The sequence below is a fragment of the Rosa chinensis genome, chromosome 5, assembly GCF_002994745.2.
Source record: "Rosa chinensis cultivar Old Blush chromosome 5, RchiOBHm-V2, whole genome shotgun sequence".
NCBI classification, from domain to species: Eukaryota; Viridiplantae; Streptophyta; class Magnoliopsida; order Rosales; family Rosaceae; genus Rosa; species Rosa chinensis.
The window spans coordinates 33,734,453-33,760,152 of NC_037092.1; the positions used below are offsets into that span (position 1 = coordinate 33,734,453).

The window sequence follows — 25,700 nt, forward strand, 5'->3', positions numbered from 1 at the left end:
CACTATCCACTTGGTCAGGGTTCTAAGAGTAGGCCCATTATGCTGAAGTGGCAACAAATGGGAGGACCATGGACGTGGCGAGCTGCCCTTCCAAATATACAATTCATCCCCATCAAAATGTCAAAACACTCCACTCAATAAAGTGCCCGTTATACTACAAATTAAAAACGCACCAGGGTCACAATCGTCTTCTTGCTCTTCTTCTTCTTCTTTCCTCTTGGTCCAAAGACGGGTCTCAATTTCAGTCCGACGATTTAACAAGAAACCGTTGAAAGAGAAAACTAAAACACTAGAGTAGAGGAGAGTTGAACGCAAATTCCATAGAGCTAGCTCCGTTGGGAGAGCTCAAAAAAGCTCAAGACACCAAAACAAAACAAAGATGATTGAATGGCTGAAGAGACTAAGAGCTGCATTTGGAGCCTCGTTTCTCTGGCTCGTTTGCCTCATTTACTTCACCCAGGTTTTCCTTCTCTCTCTCTCTCTGTCAAACTATATGAATCCGCTTTTTTTCTTATACAAATGGGTTTTTGTGTAATGAGGTTTTTTGTGTTTTAGAATTCTGGGTGATATTTGTTATTGATTTTTGGGTGAATTTATTAGAGAGGTTTGTATTTGCAATGTGTAGTGATTGAGATGTTTGTGAGATTTTATTATGGGGGTGTGAAGTTTTTTTGGTTTTTGAATTAAGACATATGGAGATGGGGATGTTATTACAGGTTTTTTTTTTTTTTTTTGGTTGTTGGTTTGAGAAGAATTTATATGGTAATTGACATATGACTGTTTGTTTTTGATGTGTTGTAGGGTTTTAGATCCTTTGTTTGGACTGCAGTTTCTTACCAGCTGAAAGATACTCTGAAGTTGTCACCTTCGTCTTCCCAGTTTTTGTTTTCGATAGCCTTCTTCCCATGGAGCATTAAACCATTATATGGGTATGGATCTTTTTCTACTTAGTGTGCAATTGGGTGTTTTATGTGTTTAAGTATCAAAATGCTTTCTTGTAGACAACAACTTTGCAATGTGGTGCTTGATAACACTTATCACTTATGCCATGTGTAGTAAATTCAAATACCTGTATTAAGTTTGTAGGCAGTTCTAATTGCGATGTGTTGTCTGATGCCATGTATGTGAAGTCGTTTAGAAACAAATTTGAGTAATTTGATGAGAATGTAATCATGATTTAATGTGTATAAACAGAAAAGAACTGGATAATAATGCATATAATGGTAAATTGGTAACATCATCCTAAATATGGACTGTATCCTTGTTTTGAGGGATGACTTGCTATTTCTCCTCTGTCTACCTCTCAATCTTTGAAGTATAACACATTTCATGTAAGGGCATGAGCAAACACATAACAATAATCAGTCTCGCTTGTGATTTTAATCATTGCAGTACACCAGCTTTTACTCCCAACTTTGAGCCTACTTTTCTGTTCTTGAAATCTGATTAGAAATTTTTTATGCAGAATTTTATCTGATTGTATTCCAATAAAAGGAAGGAAAAGGGTTCCATACTTGGTGATTGCAACTGTGCTCTCTCTTGTCCCATGGCCTATTCTTGGACTGAATGCAACGTCGAGGAGTTCCAAGTGGCTCCTTATGACCTTCTTAACAGTCCAGAACCTGGGCTCGGCCATGGCTGATGTAGTAGTTGATGCGATGATTGCTGAGGCAGTAAGACATGAGCGGTATGTCCCCAAACTGATTTTCTTTTCATTCACTTTAATGAACTTTGAGTTGCATATCAAGTCCTGCATAAAGATCTGCAGCATCCTTCATAATGAACTACTTAAAGCCATATTTTGGGATTTACTGATTTGGCATGAAATGCCACTCAGAGGTTCCCTTGTCAAATCTATTATGGTTATTTGCCTTCTTATATGCCACCAAAGGAAGATAGTTATTCATCCTTCCCTCCTATTCCTTCTACAAGTTGTCTAATTGATCAATTTGAGTTTAATTTTAGTGGATCTACTTCAATTTTAGTTAATCTCTGATGGATATCCTCTTTCCGTATTAACTCTGTTTAAAGTATCTTAAAATAAATAATAACAAAATGAAATAAAAAAAAACTTTGTTTAATGACCCAATTTGATGTCTTGAAAATATCTTGATCAGGGTTTCATTTGCTGGAGATCTCCAGTCAATCTCATGGTTGGCAATGGCTTTCGGTGGCATATGTGGGAGTTTGACAGGAGGATTTGCATTAACCAACTTTCACATACACACAATTTTTCTTCTTTTTTCTGTACTACCATCCATACAATTGCTATCATGTGGCTTGGTTGAGGAGAATTCTGTAGATAGTAAAGCTTTCCCTGAATTTTCCGAGTTAAAAAGCTCCTATGCAGTGAATGGGAACAGTAGTTCTCTAGATGAAGATAGTTTTTCAGAGAAGAAATCCAATACCAGCATTACAAGGAGAAAGAAGAGCAAAAAGGGCAGCAAAAAGAAAACAGTTTCTAGTAAAGTACAGGTTACGAGAAAAGCTGACTCATTAGCTTCACAGTGGTTCCAATCTCTGAAAGCAGCCACGTTTAGTCTGTGCCGTGCATTTAAACAACCAATTATTTTGAGGTAAATCACAATTCCTCTTTTTTAAATTCCTTCCTTGCAGTTGAAAATCACAAAGATTTTTCTTTTCCTCTAGGAAAGTTCCATTTTATGGTGAACCCTAATGGGATGATCCATTGACTGAAAAAAAGAAAAAATGGGATGATCTGGTAACAAAATTAAGAATGCCAAGTGGTCTAAGAATATTCCGTACAATGGCTGGTCCAATGGACCAATCATTGTTTTTGCGAAAGCTAACTGAGCTCAAACCAGTTTAGTTGTGCCTGAGCATTGTTGATAACTTGATACTATTTGTAATGTAAATATGTAATCTAAATTAACTTTATGGATGTATAATTTACTATTTTCTTATGTGGATATATAATAATTCTTAATCTTGGTGAATTTTGATTTTACTTGTTTTGTGATCAGACCAATGGCTTGGTTTTTCCTGGCACATGTTTCCATTCCAAACCTCTCGACTGTGATGTTTTATTATCAAACAGAGTTCTTGAACTTAGAAGCATCCTTTTTGGGCACTGCACGTGTTGTGGGATGGTTAGGTCTCATGCTTGGAACCTTCGTATATAATAAGTACTTAAAGAGAATGAATTTGAGAAGAATCCTCATGTAAGTACAGTGCAGTTCTGTAGGATTCCTTTTTTCTTAAGAATTATTTTGTTGATGTTTTGATCCTAATCCTTGTAGGTGGTCTCAAGTTGGTTTGGCTTTCTTGACTCTCCTTGACATTGTTTTAGTGTCTCGAGTAAATCTCACCTTCGGAATATCAGATAGGATTATGGTGCTCTGTGGCTCAGCACTTAGTGATGCAGTCAATCAGTTCAAGTAAGTATATGTGTGGCTCATATGTAATTCTGTATTAATCTAACAGGAGCATGTTTTGACATAGAATTCATCCATGTACTTCTCATTTCTCTATTTGCCTTTCTAGCTTGTATGATTTTCTTCACTTGGTTGATCTATTTAAATCCATGCATGCATCCATTAACAAAAGAAAAGATGGGCATCAGTAAGTGTGGGAGTTTTTGATGCTTTTGCCATTTATATCATGCTGAGTAAGTTTCCATGAAATGCAGGTTTATGCCATTCCTGATCTTATCTGGACAACTTTGCCCTCCTGGAATTGAGGGCACTCTCTTTGCCCTTTTTATGTCGATAAATAATTTAGGGTCAACGTTGGGGTCATTTGTCGGTGCTGGATTGGCTTCACTTTTGAGCATCTCTTCAGGTTCTTTTGACAACCTTCTATTGGGAATTGTCGTTCAAGTTCTCTGCATATTCATTCCAATTGCTTTCCTATTTTTGATACCGAAGGAAGCTACAGGAATATCAGCATAGATAGTCATATTTTTCATAGAGATTTACAGAGTAGGTTTACCTAGGGACTGAAAAAGAAAGGAGTATAGTTTTAATTTTTATTTTTTTTCCTTTTACGGAACTGAGTTCATGTCTCCACAACACCAGTTGAGATGTACTTACAGTTGCAAATTACAACTACTTCTGAGTGGGACATTTCCATTTAGAGCTTGATTGGCCAATAGTATGTGTAAGTTCTTTTGCGAAGATCCCTCACTAACCCGGAATGCTATTTGTAATGTGGAAATCATTGTTGTAAATTTTCATGTGCTGAAGACTGGAAATGTGGAAGCCGTTTTCTGTCATGGCGTGTTCAAGGGAAAGGATCAATTAGCTGTTTGCCTGTAAAACATAAATGCAAATAAGGCACAATTTAGTTTGATTTACTCGATTTTCCACTTTCGTTTTTGCAGTTTTTATTTTCTCACTTGTGACAGTGTGCTTTCAGTCTATAAAATCACTATTGACAGTGTGTGGCAAAAAAAGCTAAAAGTGTTTTATAACTTATAGAAACACTTTTATTAGCAGATTTCAAATGAATACTTGGAATGTACTTCTTTGTAATTAAGCAAGCACTGAAATTTCTTTAACAAGAAACTATATGCGATCTAACAAAACAATGCTCAATAGATGCTCTATCTAACAAAAGCACCCGGAGCAATATCAACCGAGCTCTCATCAAAACATCTACCTTCATCGCCAACCATCTCAGCCACAAACTCATATCCAACCACCAAAACGACAACTCTCACCTCCTGCTGAAAGTTGTATCTAAGGAAGAGGCCAGTGGTGAGCTTTTGTGGCTACACAATCCTGCAACCGGTGAGCCTACCAAGCTCTTAAATCCTTCTTTACATGTTGAGCCGAACCAAACACCTTCGCTTCGATTCGATGTGCGTGGAACATGTAATGGACTCATATGCTTGTCCTCAGTCTATAGGAGATCTTCCTCGCCTTACAGTAATTTGGAACCCATCTATTAGAAAGTTTGTGACTTTGCCTATGCCTAGTGGTACTGTTACTTTGGAAGATTATGAGGCATATTGTTTCAGCTACGATTCAATTAGCAATGACTATAAGGTTTTGTGAATTATGGCTGATTCAGAACTTTCTGAGCAATCCCCATGTCAGGTGGAGGTTTACTGGTTAGCCAGGGGATACTGGAAGTGTATCTGTGGCTCTGTTGATGTTGTTCCTGTTGGTTTTATGGGGTTTCAAAACTGTGTTTCTGGTGCTGTGCATTGGTTACCCCTATTAAACAGGATTCCGAAAATTTCTTCATGTCTTTAGATATGTGCAATGAAGTATTTTTTGAGATGTTGATGCCGGAAACTTTGACCAAACAACGACACCGAATATATATGTCAAGATATGGGAAGTCCTTGGCCTTGTTAAGATTGTTGAATTTGACGGAGGTGTAGCTACGATTCACATATGGGTCATGAATGAATATGGTGTGATGGAATCGTGGAATGAGTTATTTACGATACGCCTGATAGGATTGCCAAGTCGTGTTCTTCAACCATTTGGTTTTACAAGTGGAGAAATAATGCTCGATATATATCGTCTAGGGCAAGGTTCTAAATCTCTGCGATATTTCCGATATATCCCCCGATATCTCATTTTTTCGACGGACCGATATATCTAGGGGGGTAAATATCTTATCTGTCACCGTTTCTGCGAAATTTCTCCGACATATTAGATATTTGCGATATATCCCGATAAAGTGAAGAAATATTTGTAAACTTTGAGGTAAAAATAAAAAAAAAAACTCAGTAATTCTCTAAATGAAAATCTGTGTGAAGAGAGATTTCCTAAAGTTAAATTTGAGTGAGGAGAAATCCTCTCAAGGTGAATCTAGGTGAGTAGAAAATCCCCTCAAAGCGAATCTAGGTGAGGAAAAAAACCCCTCAAGGCGAATCTAGGTGAGGAGAATTGGATAAATACCCTCAAGGCGATTTTGGGTGAGAAGTAATTCTCTAAAAGTCTAAATGCAAATCTGTGTGAGGAGTTATTTGGTACTGTGTAGTCTGTGACTATTTCTGTAACTCTGTATGTAGTTTGTAACTCTATAGTTGAATAATAGAAAGAAGATAAAGCCATAAAGGTTCAATTATTCAAATGAGGCCAAATGACATTGCATAAAGAAGTCAAGGAACCATATATGGATGACATGATGAGAAGAGAGTGCAGAGTACGGAGTATTAAATTTTAGCTATGCATCTTAAAAAAGTAAGGAATAATAAAGCTACTGTGTAGTCTATGAGTGTATAGTCTGTAGTTGAATAGTATAAAGAAGCTAAAAGTTCAAATGTTAAAGTAACTATCAAATGGAATAAGTGAATAGGTATATAGATCTACTTCATGTTGCAAGCGAGCCGCTTGATAATGGCATTGATCCACTTCATGATTGGATTATGCCTGCACACCTCGATGATGAAGCTGGAAGACCTCTTCCACAAGTTGTAGAAACTGCAACTAATGCTAGAATCAACGTAGAGAGAGTTTTATCTGAAGAAGTTGTTATATACCCATAAGATAATTCAGATAGTGATGATGCGTGGGGTGGTACAGCAACTCCAGATAGTTCTGATGATGGTGGAGAGGGTGGAAGCGGAACAGGTGGTGGAGGTGAATATTATGAATATGGACAATCTTCTGTGGATGGAGGATTCCAATTTACATGTGAAGGTAATTTTGATCATGCCACCCAAGATGAAGACCACGGAGTGAGAACAGCTAGTCATGGTGCTCAAGAGAAGACCCGATATGGGAGGAGGACTAGAGGTGCAACTGATGATCAAAGTACCCCATCTGATGTTTCTTCAATTGCCTTAAGTTTTGACTCTATCAGTTTAGGCACAGAGCACAGTGGGATCTCAAATGAATCTCATGAAGGCAACAATCAATTTGGTTATGATGCTTATGGATATAATCAATATGGAGAAGTATATGATCAGTCATCTAGTTGGGTTCATCCTTATTATCCCCTTATAGGGGAAACAGTCGGCAGCTCTAAAGAGATCTATAACTATCATGTTCATCACTACAATTCGCACTATATGGGTTATCTGTCTTGGTCTGATTATTGCATTTTCATAGACCAGCGAGCAGCTTTTCAACCGCCTAGAGTCTCTTTTTGGATGTAGATGTAGATGAAGTTTACATTCATATGTATTTATATGTAGTTCTAAATTTCTAATAAATTGACTTTTTTCAAAAACGATATTTTCGTACACTGTATCCCCGATATATCCCAGATATATCCGATATCTCCTTTTTTCAAAGTACCGATATATATGAAAATACCGATATTTAAAACCTTGGTCTAGGGATGGTTTATGTGGATCCCAGGAGCTGTCGAGCTAAAGAATTCGGAATTGAGGGAGTTCAATGGTGCTGTTTTGTGGATTTGTTTGAAGAGAGTCTTGTCTTACTTGACCAAGCCAAAGCTATTTGCTATCAACGATTACAATACGAAGAACAAGGAACTATGGGGGCATTTTCCTACAGGGCAGGTTCCTCACCATCTATTGAACTACTATAGTGCTTTACAGCTGAAGACTGAAGGACCGCTCTACACATTACAGAAATTTTTTTTTCTAAAAGGGGTTTGGAACCCAGTCAAGCTGGGAGGCTCATCCCCATGCCCATGTTATTTAATATAGATTGACGCACATTACAGAAATTTAGTACCTTAGAGTTGTTAAATCCTCCAATACGAGGCATTTCAACGTCCTCAATGACAGATTTGGTATTTGCCTTGTTTTCTTTCATTCTTGCCGAAACATATGCAATTTATTAACTTCTTAGAAGCTTATTCTCTTTGCACATCCATGCCATTGTACTTGTATATTTTTAAGTATGAAACATGGTGCATGAGAGAGGCGCATGTCAGTTACCTTGAATTTAAATCTGGCGAAAATGGAGGACGAGTGAAAGAGTTTCGAGTCTCCTAATATTCTAAGGTAAATTGCTCCGCATCAGAATACTAACATTTTGTGGTGCCAGTTGACAAAAAATGATTGACATGAGGGTATTTTTTTCTCCATGGTAGTACCTCCCTTCAAATGAATTTGAAGCAATTTGTTGTCATATATATGGGATTAAGAACAGCAGCTAGGAATGCAAGCGTTCAGAGAATTTTTAGGGCTGATGTATGTCTAGCAGAACTTTAAGATGCTCCGGGTTCTATCTTGACTTATATTGGTTGCTATAGATTATTATCTTCTTATATGGAGATCTGAGTCTTCTCCGGCCATTTGTTCATGATATACTCAGAACACTAGTTAAGATGTATCTACAGTTGCACACTAAACTTTTGAAGTTTTAGCTGCTTCTGAATGACACATTTGCATTTCAAATAATGTTTAATTATATACTCACTAGTACTGAAGAAAGGGAGCACTCCAATTTCTTGAAGATAAATTGCTCTGCTCCACAATACTAACGTTCCCCTTATGCCGATTGATGGGAAAGGACTATCATCGGGAAATTTTCCCTTCATTTTAAAGGAAAAGTTCGCTATTTTTGCTTTAATTTGTTCTATGGGACATCTGTTGTTTGTATATCATGGTTGTGTTTGGCTCCAATTTTGTTGCAGCTGGTCAACAGTCTCTTTTCTGCACGGGCGTGCCAGCACCGTTCCGGTGCGGTCGTCGGGGGTGTCCCTTGACCTGACTTCTTTCGAGAGATTGTGGACGAGGAGAGCACCAACCTCGTCGCGGGATTCTTTGTGCCTCATGGTGAGGACTTTTGCTAAGCTTCTTCAAAATCACACAATCGATACTCGACGTCGTAGATCTAGCAAAGCGAAAATCACTGGGAAGTGGGGAGACCTTGCTAAAGCGTGATTTTAGCTTGGCTGGTTTGCGAGGGCGTTACCCTTGCTTGGCTGGTTCCGTAACCGTTGTGGTCGCGATACCACAGTCGGCTCCCGAGGAGGCTAGGACCAAAGCACGTTGACAGAGGGTTTGGTGGCACTGACAGTCGGCTCCTGAGGATTCAGGGACTGGAGTGTGGTCACCGGTAAGAGAAGGAGAGGGGTTGCTCTGGAAAGGCTTGGATGATCATAGAGATGAATTGTATCTTGTTACTTCGTCGTAGCCTCTATATATAGGCTACCAAGCCATAGTGGTTGGCCTTAAACAAATCATGATGGTTTAAGCACTTAAGCACTAATGGAATCAAGGTGGGTTAAACACTTAAGCACTAATGGAATCATGATGAGTAATCCCTGTTGGCTATCATGAAATGTAGTTGAATGCTTCCCCACGTGCATGCCATATTCCTTAATTAAATGGAGTATGAATATATGCATGGGCGTGCCTTTTCTTGCAGCTTGCATAATCTTCCATAATTCCGCAGGTAGACTTTATTTAGCCTCTATATTTCGAACTTGTCGACAATATATAGCTTGAGCCACTGACATTGGCTCAATTTCTCCAAGACACGCCTTGTTAGGCCAAAATGCTCATTTTGGGTTCAAATATTGCCCCCCAGACCTCGAAGTCAAAGGTCTTCGTCTTGATTGAAGAAGTCTTGAATCAGCACTGCTCTTATAATGTCGTTGCTCCAAAGCCACTTGTATTGGCTTGATTGAAATTACTTGACTGATTCCATATAGGCCTCTAAATAGGCCATAAAGCTTGAATGTCACAATCTGAATTGCCTTTGTCATGAACTGACGCTTTCTTTGCCAACTTTAGTGCCCCCCATGTATCTGATGTCTGGTATGTAGTGAATTGGCGAAACTTAGGCAGGTTGTAGTAGATCAGAACTTTAGCGTGCCCCGCATGCAAAGGAGACTTCTTTTGATCGCGAATGAGGATCCTTCTCTTCCTTGGTGGTAGCTTCACCATGTGTATAGCAGTAAGTATTTACCTTGTTCGCTGGCTCTCTGCTTCTGGAACACCTCCAGCAATACATTCGATTTCCAGTTTAGGCAGATGAGCATAACTCTGCTGGATGTTCTTACCATCACGAGGTTGCTCATTGACTTTGGCCCCTATGTGCATGGTCAGTTTGATGACATTCAAGTTCCTTTGAGAATGGATATGGCTGGTCGGGGGCATCACAACAAATCCTACTCATTTTGATAAAGATCTCCTATGACGACTCCCCGGAGCATGAAAGCTTGGAAAGCCACTTTGAGGCTTCTGCTGCTTATGAGAAACTAATGACGATAGAGATTCCCGCGGCACTAGAGGTCCAAGAGGTGAATGAAGCGGGGCCTCTTCCTCTTGGTGACCATGTACCAGATATTGACCCAACAGCTCAAGAGGTAAGCCACTGTTGGCCAATGCTTTCTATTTCCCTTTAGTTCCAAACCCATTCTCTGACATTTCTGAACTTGACCAGGATTCTGTTTGTACAGAGAAGGTGGTCTTTGACGCCGAAGCTCTGGCCGGCTGGACGTACATCCCAGGTTTGGGGGATAAGGCGAGCAGTGGTGGTCTCTTCATTTCAGAAAGAGATGAGGCGAGCGTTGAGGCAGAAGGTTCTACTCTCGGAGCTGCTCGGTTCTAACACTCTACTGATGAACCTCGCATTGAATTTCCAGAATCTCCCGCGGCTGAGATGTCAGACCAAGCTCAGGGGGTCATTGAGGGAAATTATGCTGAAGATGAAAGAATTGAGAAACCAATCGACCCTCTAGCATTGGTGACTTATGATCGTGCTGTGAATCCTCCGCCTCCTCCTCCCACTAGGCTTGAAAAGCTAGCTCGAATCCTTGAGGAAACTCTTCCTACTGCCGCTGAACTAGCAAGGACAGAGCTTCGAAACCTTTTGGGACAGTGGCGACTGGGGCCTGAAGAACTCCCCAGGATCTGGGAAACCATTGTGTTCCTTCACCGAGAGCATGCGGTCAATCCAACTCAGCTCGACACTATAGAGAAGTTGTTGAAAGACCTTGACGTGGCCCGCACTCGCCAATCTGCAGTGGAGGCTCGAGCTCGTACGGCCCGCGTGGTACGAAATAAACTCGCTAGTTAGATGGAGACTCTTCGCGGCACCTCACTAGTTAGACTTAGAAGCGCAGATCTGACATCTCCAAGCTCGTTTGGCCCATGTGAACAACGAGCTCAGTGCGGAGGAAGCCCAACTGGACGCTCCCTTGGCTGCCTCCGAAGAATTGACTCTCCACTTGGCTCGAGCTAAAGATCAAGCCTTGTTGATTGAAAACGAGGCCCTTTCTACAGGCTTCCAGGTTGAGGCGCTTTGTGTGAAGCTTGATTTTGAGGGCCGGCCACTTTAGGCCTCTTATGACTTATAGTAGTGATTTCCTTAGGCCCAATTATAGTACAATATATATATATATATATATATATTCTTCTTGTAGTACCGACGACGTCTTTATTTCTTAACTAATATTTATCTTTTGGATCCACCTGCTGGTCCCAACTCAAAACTTTTGGTTTTATCTTCTTTTTGAGTCTCTAACTTCACATTAACTAACTGTTGAAAACTCCACCATGAGAAGATAATATTGAAAATGGGACAGTTACCTCCTTGAAAACCGTTCGGTTCCCCCACGCGCCAATAATCCATTCTTTTCCGAGATTTATGGCAATTTAATCAAGATTTACTGACGCTTAGTTTGACTCTTCGACTGTCCATCCAAGGGTGGAGATTTGCATGCCCTGTTCCTATAAATAGGTGCATTCTGGGGATGGGAACGTTTATGCCAAAAACCTTCCTTTAAGTTTCAGATCCTCAACAATGGCCTTTCAATCTTTGCTTCTCTTTCTCCTTCTTCACAAATCTTGCCCTCAGGAAATGGCCCTTAGCCTCTAAATTTTAGGCTTTATGGCGTAATCTCAAGCGTGGGTTAGGCTTTATGGCGTAATCTCAGGCAACCCCTTGTTTCGACCTTCTGGAAGTCTAGATGGAAAATGCCAGGCTTCAGATTGGTTTAGAAACGCGAGGGGGCTCCAAGTGTGGGATCTACTGTTATGTGAGATCATTTTTGTTAGAATCCCACACGCGGAGCGAAACTGGAAAATGGAGGGAGACCACTTTATGATTCGTCTTTCCTCCTCTGTTTCCTTCATTCTGGACTCGGCCCGTGTTGTGCCCTCCAGATAGAAGGGGCTTTGGTTTTCACCTCTTCTCCCCCTCTCTCTTCTTGACAGAATCTTGGAGGGATGAGAAGGGATGGACTCTTTGAAGGAATGGGTTCAAGCTACAGAATGGCTGTTCCCATACTTCACTTCCAACTAATGGTGGTTACCAAGGCTAACGGAGGTGCAGAGACTCAAGCAGATATTATGTTCCTTCACTCTCTGCCCCTCCCGGAGATAATGGCACGGCTCAACCCGACGTTGGATTCCATAGCTGCTTTCAATTGAGAGGGCTTGGAAGCTTCATTTTCTTTCACTGGAGTCTCCTCTTCTCATGGATAATGGTGTTGGCCAAGCCTATGTTGGATTCCTCTACCGCTTCCATTTGAAGAAAGATTTAGAAGATATCCGAAGATTCCTGTTTTGTATTTTAGCCACCTTTGGCTTTGTAATGAATGTATTGCTTTTGGCAGCAAAGCCACTTTATGAATACAATAATATTTTCAAATATCTGTCAAGAGCCAATAATTGTGTCTCGCAAGGCCCCCATAGTTGTATATTGAAAATAATATGAACTTTTAAAATATACTCCTCGTCAAAAAGAGCCTCGCGGCGAAGGTTTTAAGAAAATCTACACCTCGACCTTATTTTCCGTGAAGTTGTTTTCTCTTCGAGAGAAGAGACAAAGCTCAAAAAATTTTCCTAAGCCGCTAATTTGGCTTAGTATAGTGTAGTGTTGCCCCCTAGTGTTGCTAGGCGTAGCGAAGAAACGATTATGGGCCTCAAAAACAGTCCTTCATGAATGGGCTTCGCGAGTGTAGGAACACTAGAATTTCCCCCCATGTGTTATGCGAAGAAACTGTCTACGACTCCTCCGAGTCCCAGACATTAGGAAAGTATTTCTTCAGGTATTTACCATTGATAGGGTTATGATGGACATCTCCATCCAGGTCCTTGAGATGAAAAGCTCATTTCTCTAAGATTTTATAGATGATGTACGGGCCTTCCCATCTTGAAGTCCATTTGCCGCGACCATCTAACTTTTCACCAAGCGGGAGAACTGCTTTCCAAACCAACTCTCCTTCGCTGTAACTCCTTCCCCACGTCCGCTTGTCATAGGCACGAGTGACTCGTTGCTTTTCCATGACCAAACTATCTAAAGCCTCCAAGCGCTTTTCGCTAAAGTCTTCATGTTCCTGCCATATAGCCTAAACATAGTCTTCTCCAATGAGATGATGTTGCTCTGAACTCGTAATGATTGGCGTTGACTTCCAAAGGCAGGACTGCATCATGGCCAAACATCAAAGCATAAGGTGTTGTTGCGGTGGGATTTCGCTTAGAAGTGTGGTAGGCCCAAAGAGTCTCATGCCATTGTCGCGGATTGATTGTCTTTGCCCCCTAGCCTATCAAAGATTGAAGGCTCGCTATTTCTTCCTTCGCGAGATATTCTCCTCCAAAAATTGACTTTACGAGCTGGCGGCGGTTCTCGCCTCACGGGAACTAGGGACTTCTCCTCTACTCTTGGGGGCACATGGCTTTCGCTCTTCGCACGATACTTTGGGCTGCTGTTTCTGAACTCAAGGGGAAACGAATCTCTTGGAGGTCAGTGCCTCCAATTGTCTCTGGTACTCTTCTGGAGATTTTAGTAATTGTGATGGTTTGATCAGTCCTTGATCTAGCGCTTCCAAGGTTTTCTTTGCTTCCCCAAACCTCCGCTGGAGTTTTCTCTTCCTTGAAGAGCTAATCTCCACCACCTTGCCCTTGTTTTGTTATACCATCTCCCTTTTTTAATGGAGAACGTCGACACCGGCGGAATGCAAGGTCTGGTTAAAACCCCTTGCCGCTTATCCGCCTACCCTTCTTCCCTCGTGGCTTTCAACTTTTTGAATAAGTTTGAGTCCCTTGGAGAAGGAGTTTCTAAACCACCGTGCACTCTTGGGCTGCATGGTTGGAAGTTTCTAGAAGATGATACTAACCTTATTGGTGGCAGAGATCCAAAACGGACAGTCTGGGATGTTTCCTCATGCAGCGCTTAAGTGTCACATTCTTCCTTGCACCGCGAGCATAGGATGATGGGTAAACGAGTCTTGGATTCCCGCTTTGTGGCTTTGTCTCCAGCCTTTTTCAAATCCTTAGCCGCGTGGTCTGGACTTTGATTTTGCTGATCTTTTGCACCCCATGCCATGTTCACCATGTTGATGCCGATATCTGGGAAGAGATCTAAGTCCACCAGCGCTGCTGCTGTTGTCGACACCACTACTTGCAAACTACCATTATTTAACCAGATTTGGATCTGATCCTTTAGCTTAACACAATCGGCTGTATTATGATTACACATATTATGGAGTTTGCAGTATTTCTTCGCCCTTAGCTACTCTGGTTTGGGAAATGGGCCAAAGTCGGTTTTCACCATCTTCGCAGCGATCATTTCATCCAAGATTTCATGCACTTTGTTCGCGTCGTAAGTATAACTCGTGAACTCTGGTTTGGTGAAAACCACCGACTTGAGCTTCACCGGCTCTTTGCACAAATTTAGTTGCTTTAGCGTTGAAGCCTTTTTCCCTGGAGTTCCAGCGCAGCTATCTCGTCTTCTTCAGACTTGTCAGCCTCTGCTATGCTAGATTCCTCACTCTTGTAGTAAGGAACAAAGGAACTGGATTGATGGCTAAACGCAACCACTGTTAGGCTTTTCCATGGGATGTATGTCCCATTCAAGGCGTTTTTCATAGCGTCCATCTCCCTGAGCAAGTGCTCGAAAATGCCTACTTCTGTGATCAGTTCCCCCATGGAATTAAACATGCTTCCATGCTGTTTTTTCCGTTGTCGGGGCTCTAAGCCTTTGGTTGCCAAAGTCACCAGTTCTTTCTCCGGCAGAATCACGTTCAACTTTCCTTTCTGGATCTGAAAGCGCTGAAAGTACGTGACAGCGGATTCAGTTGGCTGCTGAGCCATTTGAGTGAGTGAAGCCAGATCTACTTCCAGCTTGATAGTCCCGAAGGTTTCCTTGAACAGCTTCTCCATCGCAGGCCAACTCGCAACTGATCCCAGTTGCAGCTTAGTGAACCAGGTGAAGGCAGCCCCGACAAAGAAGTAGCGAAGATGTTACACTTCAGATTGTCATCGTTCTGGTATTGGCCACACTGTACTTTAAACCTGACCAAATGGGCCTCAACACTTTTGACTTCCTTTCCCGAGAAAGTAGAGAATGTAATGTTCTTATATCCCCAAGGATAAAATGTCTGTGTAATGTACGGTGGGAAAGGCCCCTGGTAGGCCTCCTCCAGGTTAGGCCTCTGGTTCGCGGCCCTGATGATTACTTCTACCTCCTCTCTCCTTACATATCTTGGATCAGGAGGAGGTGGGTGAACCACTATATCATCAACTGGCCAGATCAGCGATGGCGCCTGTGAAGCCTGATTAACCAAAAATATGCCGCCTCTATGGGTCATTTTGTGTTGGATCTACGTTTGTGACATAAAACCCGCTGCTGACTGACCCTTTGCGGCCGCGGTGATCATTGGTGGACTTCCAACCTGTTGGCTCGCTGAAGGCTGGTCCTGGTGCAAGTATTCAACTCCGTCGCTGTCGTATTTGGGAGACTGGCTATGGTCAACAAGGGCCCCCTCATTATTTTTCAAAGTCCTGGTTCCTTGCGTGACTGATGACGCGGCGTTGTTCTTTCCATCCTTTGCCAGAGTAGTCTCTTTACCTCTGACTGATGCGGCAGTTGTAGTTAGAGCGGATGTGGTCGTACTGCCGCCGCTAGCTTTTTCTTGAGCATTCTGCGGTATGTACTTTCCTGACCTTGTGGGTTGGCCAAGCGAACCAAGGATGGCATTAGGATCTCCCAGAGCTTTATTCAGAACCTCTTTATCCTGGTCTAAGTTAGCTCTCTACATGGTAACTTGGGTCGCGAGATTGGATCCCTCATTTTTGATAGCCGCGATGTCTGTGGCGATGTGTTTGCTTGCGGCCAACAGCTTTTCGTGGTTCTTCTGCATTTTTTGGTTCATGCCATCCAACTGCCCTTGTGTTTGTTGTGCCCCTAGCTCAAGCCTCTTGACCGAGATCATGAATTCATCAAGCCGTCAGCTGTCCTCCGCAAGTGCTTTTTCCATCTTCTCATGGTATGCCGCAGAATTCTGTTAAAGGATATTAAGCCGCTCTTCTATGGTCGCATTCTCTGGAACGGGAATAGGCACAAAGTCAATAGTTGCAACCGCTCTCGAGGCTACCTGGGTGATGCTAGACGCATTGCCAACCTTATTAGGCTGGGTGGCGGGAACTTTCTCTCCTTCAGTAGTAGGCTGTCGATTTCCTCCTTGCTCGGTTGTCATCTCGGTCGATGGCGGATTGAGGGAAAATCTCTGGATTACCAGTTCTTCAGAAAGACCACGACAGTCTGCACGCTAGTGCTGTCTGTAACTGGAGGTCTTGTGTTTCAGGCAGTTAACGTAAACATTTTGATAAGGGTTTGCGTTTGACTTCCCAATGGCTGCAATTGCGAAGAAACGCTATGCAGCATGTCCCACTGGGCATCCCAAAATGTTTGGCTCTAGTTTTGTTCCAGCTGGTCAACAGTCTCTTTTCTACGCCGGTATGCCAGCACTGTTCAGGTGCGGTTGTCGGGGGTGTCCCTTGACCTGACTTCTTTCGAGCGATTGTGGATAAGGGGAGCATCAACCTCGTTGCAGGATTCTTTGTGCCTTGTGGTGAGGACTTTTGCTAAGCTTCTTCAAAATCATACAAACCACACTCGACGTCGTAGATCGAGTAGAGCGAAAATCACTGGGAAGTGGGGAGAACTTGCTAAAGCTTGACTTTAGCTTGGCTAGTTTGCGAGGGGGTTACCCTTGCTTGGCTGGTTCAGTAACCGTTGTAGTCAGAGTACTACAGTTGGGTCCTGAGGAGACTAGGACCGAAGCACGTTGACAGAGGGTTTGGTGGCACTGACAGTCGGCTCTTGAGGATTTAGGGATTGGAGTGTGGTCACTGGTAAGAGAAGGAGAGGGGTTCCTCTGGAAAGGCTTGGATTATCATAGAGATGAATTGATGAATTGTGTCTTGTTACTTCGTCGTAGCCTCTATATATAGGCTACCAAGCCATAGTGGTTGGCCTTAAACAAATCATGATGGTTTAAGCACTTAAGCACTAATGGAATCATGGTGGGTTAAACACTTAAGCACTAATGGAATCATGATGAGTAATCCCTGTTGGCTACCATGAAATGTAGTTGAATGCTTCCCCACGTGCATGCCAAATTCCTTAATTGAATGGAGTATGAATATTCGCATGGGCGTGCCTTTTCTTGCAGCTTGCATAATCATCCATAATTCTGCAGGTAGGCTTTATTTAGCCTCTATATTTCGAACTTGTTGACAATATATAGCTTGAGCCATTGACATTGGCTCAATTTCTCCAAGACACGCCTTGTCAGGCCAAAATGCTCATTTTGGGTTCAAACAGGTTGTACTTAACTCGATGAGTTTTGCATAGAAATAGAAGAATCCATGTGTAAGTACTGTGCCGCTATGTTAACGTTTACCAGAAAATGATGCCTTTTTAACCGGCTTGAAATTAAAATACTCGAAACTATACACCTAGTGATGGAAAGTAATAGTACTAGCCCGGCTAATGAATCTTGTAATAGTACAGACTATACAATGTTTTTTTTTAATAGATAATTTCATTAATTTATCCATGGCCAAAAGGCACGTACATCATATGCCGTCTCACACCAAAATCATAAATGGCACAAGCCGCCAAGCAGTATGACAGGTAACTCTCATTGCAAACAAATGATTTTATTCGAACCTAAAATCAAAAGAACCTAAACCTTCACAACCTAACTCCCTTAAATAATAAATCTAGTCACCCAGAGACCTCAATTAGTGTACAACTAGAGAAAGTAAGAATTAAGCCGACAAAGACCCAAGACCATTTGCAGGCAAAAAACCTAAAAACTAGATTAGGGCGAAACCCAATAGAACCATCAGAAAATAGGTGCTAGACAAACTAGATTTAAGGCACAAACTCCAACCCAATCAAAGATGGGTCAGCAACCCAAAAACATACCAACAGCCCCTGTGCTTGCATCGCCTTCGCACCATCCCTGCCGGACAACCGCCAACTTCGGACCAAAGCGTTGCTGCAAAACCGTCATTCCATCAATCCAAACCAAGCGCCACCTCCACCATGATCGATCCGAACAGATCCTCCTCGCCTTCAAAACCCCTACATCTGACTTGCCAATGAAACACGGGAGAAGCCGCCCACTACCAACTCAGGAACCCAGTCCAACCATTCTACCATCTCCAGACCAATCAGCGAAAATAAAACGAAGACTTTGCCGTCTGCAGCAATCGCATCCACCATTCTTGACCAAAGAACTTGAACCTTAAACTTCCCTAGTACAACGCCTAGAATCCGTTAGTCCAGCGTCGAGTAACGCTACATGGATGCTCGTCCGGCAATGACATCCCAAAGAAGTGCCATCGGACGGAGATTGGAGATCACAATGAAACTTTCGATGCGTGTAGGGCGTAGGGTTTCTAGAGAGAGGTGTAGCTCACCACTTTTGACTGTACATTGCCTTTTATTTGGAACGAGGAACAACAAAAGGCTTTTTTTTTTTTTTGGGGTCTGTTAGAACCAAAGTTTTTCAATGTCTTTAGTATAGGAGCATAATAAAGCAAAATTAAAAGTTGAGGCCTGAGTTTGAAAATTAAGGAAATTTTTCCTTAGGCCACGCTTCCCATTGGGACGGCTACTAGGCAAGCACCTAGGCAGGTTCATATTTCAGGCTGCAAAATTACACATCGACATAAAAAGTTATTATGAATACAGATCTCATGTACGTAGCTACGTACATCTCAATCTGAGTTCTGAATGGACTTATTAATTAATTTTTGGCTTAAGAATTTTATTACTTAATCATCAAGCAAAGAGAAAAACGGGGGTTCCCTAGCCTATACGAACTCGGTCACGTGCTTTCATTGCTATAAATCCATCCTGCCACACCATGGGTCATAGTTTCTAAAATCACCCTGCTCAGTCTTCACGCTTAGGGCAGTTTCTTTCAAAAGAAAAATCCCCTTTTATTCAGTACAATCTCCATCTTTAGGTCACGACTAGTTTCTGAAACCAGTCGACGCTCTATTCGTTCGAGGTTCTTAAAGAAAACGCAGCAAAACAAAAAGAATCAAAGATTCATGGAGAATGGTGGTTATGATGGTCTACTGCTTCTTCCAGGCCAAAGGTTTTGCCCTATGGAAGATGAACTACTCATGTTCTACCTTAAACCCAAGGTGAACAGCAAGGAGGTGCCTGGAAAAGACGACCTTATCTGCGAGTTAGATCTTTACGGTGACCAAGACCCTTGGAAGATATGGGAAAGATTTGAAGCAAGAAGGGCAAACGACTTGAGGAAGAACAAGGATCTTTACTTCTTCACCCAAAAGAAGAAGAAGACAGCCAGAGGCTCGCGTATAAGTCGAACCGTCGGGAGTGGAGGTACTTGGAAAGGGCAGAACGCAGCCAAAGAGATATATCTTCTTGATCAGAATCAGCAGCCAACAACTACTATTCTTGGTTTCAAGAAAACCTACACCTATAAGAACAAGGGCTCTGTGCATGACGGTCGCTGGATCATGTACGAGTACGAACTTGATGAGTCGCAACTCGTACACAAGAAACAAGTAAACAAGAAAGACTATGTTCTTTGTTTACTTAGGAAAAACGATGAGCAACCTGAAAAGAAAAGAAAAAGGCAAGAAGAAGAGGAGATGCTGGGAGACTCTGACCAGGACGATGATGGAAATGATAATTTGAACATTGACGAGCCGCAAGCGAAGTGGCAATGCCTTCTACCATGCGCTGGTAATGTTGCAACACCATCATTTGACTTTGCTGAAGCAGAAAAATGGTTTGACCAACAATTATCGCAACCAGCACTATTAGAACCTGTACAAGAATCGGGACCAACAACGTTAGAAGCTGAACCGTGGCCAGTTGCCTTGCAAGTGGATGAGAATATGGAACTCGAGCATTTCGGGGTTGATCAAGGAGCACAGTCATTGGAGTTGGCTGAACTAGAAAAGTGGTTTAAAGATGAATTTGAAGCTCAGCCTCAACTAGGAGAAGGAAATCTTGAGCAGAAACTTGCAGGTGATGAAATGAGTGGCCTTCAGTATCACCAAGATGAAAATCATGTTCAGCAAATGGCAAACTTGCCCAATATTTTTCTGGAGGAGCTAATGAATGATGAGCGGCCAAATACCATGGAAGTTGGTGACTGGAATGCTGCTAATTCAGATTTTGAGTACTTAGCATTTTAGTTGACATTTTTTTCTTTTCTTTTTATAATAAGGATCTGTACGAGAATCAATTCATGTAATTTCACAGGATTTAGGCGTTACGTCCCCCGTTGTACCTTCTTCTCCAACTAGTAAAATGGGTGCCTAACCCCCCAGCTAGACTGGGTTCCAGCCCTCAAAAAAATTCTTGATCGTGTTCATATGAATGAAATATAGGACTTAGAATATATATATATATAGTGTCAGATAATTTGCTCCATGTAGTTGTATAAACATGTCCGACTCTTCTGCTTCTCAGTATATCATAATTATAATTATAAGTTCATTACATTAATTGTTCCTCATCTGCAGTAGAAAAGAGAACACAATGATTTTATTTGTCACTGCTCAAGATGTCAACAAAATATATCTCAATAGAATCTTGATGTATATCTCCCCAAACCCAGTACTTACATTAAACTTGGAAAGAGAATTCATTTGATAATGCGGGATTCCCACATTTCATCAGCTTACATTACCATTATGGCTATCTCAATTGGGAAACAAGAATTCAAGCTTTGTGGCCATAATATTAAAAGTAATAAGTATCATCATCAACTGCTTCATACTCTAATCAATTTACCTGTTCGGGAATTATAATATCCTCCCCATTTTATACTTGCAATACCACAAATGCTTCATCCTGATCGAGTGTCAAAATCTAGCGGTCATATGTGCGAGATTTACAGAGAAACTTAACAAAATGTCACAATAAACTAATCAAGCAAAGGAAAAAAAAAATTAAAGCCACTATCAGTCAGTGCAAAGTAGTCATGGAAATTTTTCCTACCATTTCCTCGTGAGTGCTAATGTAACATGATTTGATCAAACGGCCAAATTGGATAATTAAAGAACTGTATATCTATTGTATAGGTCAAGCTAAATTGGAAGAGAAAATCGATGGCATGAACCACTGTAAATTCTATAATTCTATTTCAACAGCAAATAAAAATATGTTATGTCAATTACAGTAATGTTGTAGCATCAATAGTCATACTTCTAATTGGATGCTTGCTTCCCATGCATTTGGATTTTCGCCATTATCTTTTGTTATTAGGAGTTTGGCTTCATGGTTCCCGTCTCTCATGGAAAATTTTATAATACATACCCGTATCTCATACACACATTTATAAATGTGACAACAAATTTGTTGTTAGAGTAGTAATGTTGAGTCCTATGTAATTTTAGTTTTAATAATGGTAATTACACCACCTACGACCTTATTACAAGTTTTTGAACAAATTTGTTGTCAATGTTATAATTTTTGTTTAATTATATGTAAATAGTGTAAATGAATATGGTAACTTCGTTCTCAATGTTGTAATTTTAATTTAAATCATTATTATTTTTGTTCAAATAGATGTAAAATGAGTATATGATAAATATCATAGTATCATAGTTTGTCTCCTCATTGTTCCTTTCTTTTTCACTTTGTAACTACTTTCAAATTGCAAAATAAACCGGCTTACATTCTATTGAACTACTATAGTTCTTTGCAGTTAAGAGTGAAGGAATGGCTCAGAATATTACAAGAATTTAGTTACTTATCAAGGTCCTCAATTGATCTTTACTATTTGCCTTGTTCTTTTTTCTTTCTAGCTATAACATATGCAGTTTATTAACCTTGAAGCATATTCTCTTTGCACATCCATGCCATTGTACTTGTATATTATAAGTGTGCAATACAGGCAACGCTGCATGAGAGAAGCGCTAGTCAGTTACCTTGAATTTTAGTCTGAGGGAAAGAAGAGGATGAGTGTGATGTAGAACGGATGGCAACAAGGATTGAAGAATAGCTCAATTGTGAAAAAGGAAAACCCGATTTGCTGCAATTTGTCATTCGGTGTCCGAATCATGATTGTTATACCTTTTTGGAAAGGGAACCACGCCAGGAACAAAACTCGTTGCTTTGCCACAATGTGTGGGTTTTTTTTGGGCTTTTGGGATCGTTTCGGGCCTTAAAACTGCAATTTACTATTTTTCAAAATTTTTGGTTTTCTAGTTTGATTTGGATTTGTTTTGTTTTAACCCATGGGCTTTAGGGTTTCATTGTTAGTCGCCCTAGGGTTTCTTTTCCCATATATAAACAACCTTAAACCGGCTCCTCTACCACCGGTTCCGACGCAATCACAATCACCCTCTGAACCTGCATCTTTCTCCCTCAGTCCAATGCCCACGTTCCCCTACAGTAAATGATAGTCCAGCCATAGTCGTGGCTTGGATCTGAGCCATGATCTCATCTCTCTCCTTAGTCAAACAGGCATCGCATCCTGTCTCACCATGCATAAAGAAGCCACAGCTCTGACAGAAACCTCTGACCTTTTCAAAGTTAAACGACAGTTCAGGCACCACCGTTAGTGAAAACTCGAAAAGCATCCAAACCTAAGTCGTCGTCAAACATCAAAAACTAATCGGATCCTTTGCTCTGCTTCCTTCTTATATAGGGCATTCTGGTCGAAACGGATCACACGCCCCAGGGCTAATCCCACCAAGTTCAGCGCAGCCTTATTTCGAAGACCCACCAGAAGGCCCTTAACTACAACCCATGCTTCCCCCAGATGCAGTGGAACCTCACCAATACCGTCATAACCTCCTAGCACCACTATTGTATTTCTATAAAACCAAGGCCCTCCATGTAGGATCTTGTTTCTTTCAGCCTCCATGTAAACCGAGGCGGTGTTAGTGGGAACTGATCCACCACATCATTCCTTGCTGGCTAGTAACCTTCAGCTTTTTTCTTCGCTGTTCGGGGATTTTAACCTAGCTGAGTTCTTAGCAACTTGGACAAAGCAGGCTTGCCATACTCCTCTAGGTAAAGTGGGGAAGAAATCCCCGATGGAGTTGATCGAGCCCCTAGGGATGGATAAGGGTAAGGGTACAGAGGTGATGGTTGTTTCCCATCAGAGCTATCCTACTTCAGGAACTAAGCGTAAAGCTGTGGAGGGACTCGATCATTTGGGGAAGAGAGGTGTGTCTTACACTGAACCTTTACTCCAAGTGGACGATGGGATGCAGCTTGTCCTGCAACACAAAAATGGTCAACTGATTGTCTCGCCAAGGAAGAAGAAATTGGGTAAACCAAAGGGAAGTAAGAACAAACCGAAGTGTGCAAAGGTTCTGGAGAATGAGTTCCAGGGTAGGAAGTCTAAGAAGTGGAAGCTTAGGGAAAGTGATCGCCCTGGTCAAGTGCAGGAGGAAAAAGATATAAGCAGTACCTCTAAATATATGGAGCAGCTGCCGACTGATGGTGACATTTGTGGGGATGTTGGAGCTTCATCCTCAACTAGTAATGTTTAAATTTTCATAGGTCACAGAATCTAGTTAGCTCGGTTGTTAACTTTTATATTTCCTTGTTTCTGAGCTCCTAGATTTTGTAAGAATAAAGGTGCTTAATTATTAGTCCTTAAAAGGTGGGTGTACTCGGGAGTGCGTAGGTTCTATGTTAGTATAGGTCCTTTGTATGTCCTACAAGACGACTCTTTCTGTCGGCCCCTATGGGTGTGTCGTTTCTGGTACTGCTTGCTGAACATTAATATATCTGACCTCCTTGGATTCAAAAAAAAAAAAACCTTAAACGGCTGTAGAACCTATCTTTTATCATATTATCAATCAAATTAAGAGTTTTCTCTTTTATCTCAGGTGGACTCCGGAATTCTTGTTTTAGGTTTATTGTTTGTAAACTTAGGGTTACTTCTAACTGCGTCAGAGTGTGTTAGAGTAATAAGCCTAATCTAGCAGTTTAGGTCTCTCTTTAGTGTTAGGGTTGTATATATAGTTATATACTGTGCCTCTATAATGAATGCGCAGACTTTGCTTCTCCACTTTCATCTGTTCTTACAAAGTGCATGAAAGAGTTTCGAGTTTGCTAATATTGCAAGGTAAATTGCTCTACCAATTGACAGAAAATGATTGACATGATCGAGGGTATTTTTCTCCGTGGCAGTACCTCCCTTGAAATGAATGAATTGAAGTAATTATCTGGTGTCATATGGGATTAAGAGCAGCAGCTAGGAATGCAAGGTTTCTGAGAAGTATCGATTAGGTTGATGTATGTCTAGAGAACTTAAGATGCTCCTGGTTATTGACTTATATTTGTTGCTAATAAATAATAAATAATAATTTATTTATGGAGATCTTGAAAGCTTTGTATATTTTCTTCAACAAAAAGAAAGAAAAATATGAAGAAGAGGGTCTGTATGGTATTCAATTCGGGGAAATTCATTAAATACCCAATTTCTATAAAATCTAATGGAAAAAAACCCACCTACTATTTTTTTTTTCAATCTGCATCCAATTATTACCAACTAGAATAAAATATTGCCTTTTTTTTTTTCTAAATTACACATATTGCCACTATTTAAATCTGATAAACATTAGTTAAGTAGTAAAATTAGCATTCTCTTTAAATACTTTAAAACTGTAAATTTTTTATTGGTCCCATTATTATAGCAGTTTTCCTTCTACTCATCATTATTGCTAGAATTATGGAGCCTTTCTTTACATTTTTTTTTAATTCAAAAGCTTTATAGATTTAAATGAATATGAAATTTACTTTTTGGTAATTTAAACTTTCTATTTTAAAGGTAGATTTTGTATTTTTCATCAATTTACTTGCAACCTGATTTAAAGTTAGAGGTTTAAGTTTTTAACCTATCTAATAGGTTTTTATTTTAATTACAACATAAAGGTTAGATGCATATGTTTAGCTAGCCTCACTTATAGGAATTTTCATATCAACCTTTTTCTTAGGTATTCTATCATTGCGAGTTGACCATATTTCTTAGGTTGAAAATCTCTAACTTATCCCTATATGCCACTACAAAAAATAATTCAATTGACCACGGCGTAAGGCCGTCGCCAAAAGCCAAATTGCCGTCGCAAAAGACCAACGGCGACGGCAAAATTGCCGATGTCGTTGGTGGCGTCGCCATTGTTATTTGCGACGGCAATTACGCCGTCGCATGAATTTTGGCCACGGTATTTACGCCGTCACATGATTTTTGGCGACGGCATAATGGCGACGCCAAAGGTCACTGGCGACAGCAACATTGCCGTCCCAAAAGTGCATTTATTGATTTAAAAAAAAAAAAAAAAAAAAACCTAACATGCAATTTTGCATACCAGATTTTCTTTTTTGAGCAAAAGAAGCCATATATATAAATCATAAATTTCATGTTTTTTCACATTATTTCTCACCAATATTGAAAAATACAAAAACATTCAAAAATTGAAATACATAATGCTGACGCCCAGTAGGCTAAGTATCATGACCTACATACTCTGAGCTATTGAGGTGATTGAAAATTTTTTTTGCCTTGATGAGCCCATATTCAATTGCTAACTCATAAACCTT

At 40.9% G+C, this 25,700-nt stretch overlaps 2 protein-coding genes across 2 annotated transcripts; both read left to right on the forward strand.

The window, feature by feature from the left end:
• The first annotated feature begins 192 nt into the window (after nt 1-192).
• On the forward strand, nt 193-4,315 carry LOC112201343 (probable folate-biopterin transporter 4). The gene is made up of 7 exons (XM_024342231.2): nt 193-460; nt 802-929; nt 1,466-1,687; nt 2,118-2,576; nt 2,985-3,182; nt 3,261-3,398; nt 3,650-4,315. Exons 1-7 carry the CDS (start codon nt 380-382, stop codon nt 3,909-3,911), a joined length of 1,488 nt encoding a protein of 495 aa, XP_024197999.1. The 5' UTR covers nt 193-379; the 3' UTR covers nt 3,912-4,315.
• Nucleotides 4,316-19,204: 14,889 nt separating this feature from the next.
• LOC112203674 (NAC domain-containing protein 6-like) lies at nt 19,205-20,329 on the forward strand. The gene has a single exon (XM_024344602.1). It carries the CDS (start codon nt 19,205-19,207, stop codon nt 20,327-20,329), a length of 1,125 nt encoding a protein of 374 aa, XP_024200370.1.
• Nucleotides 20,330-25,700: the final 5,371 nt, after the last annotated feature.

Excerpts from the sequence above, each read along its gene's own strand:
- LOC112201343 (XM_024342231.2), top strand. The coding sequence starts at position 380 with ATGATTGAATGGCTGAAGAGACTAAGAGCTGCATTTGGAGCCTCGTTT. Across the intron at positions 930-1,465 it reads AGCATTAAACCATTATATGG|AATTTTATCTGATTGTATTC; the intron begins GTATGGATCTTT and ends TTTTTTATGCAG. Across the intron at positions 2,577-2,984 it reads AAACAACCAATTATTTTGAG|ACCAATGGCTTGGTTTTTCC; the intron begins GTAAATCACAAT and ends TTTTGTGATCAG.
- LOC112203674 (XM_024344602.1), top strand. The coding sequence starts at position 19,205 with ATGGAGAATGGTGGTTATGATGGTCTACTGCTTCTTCCAGGCCAAAGG.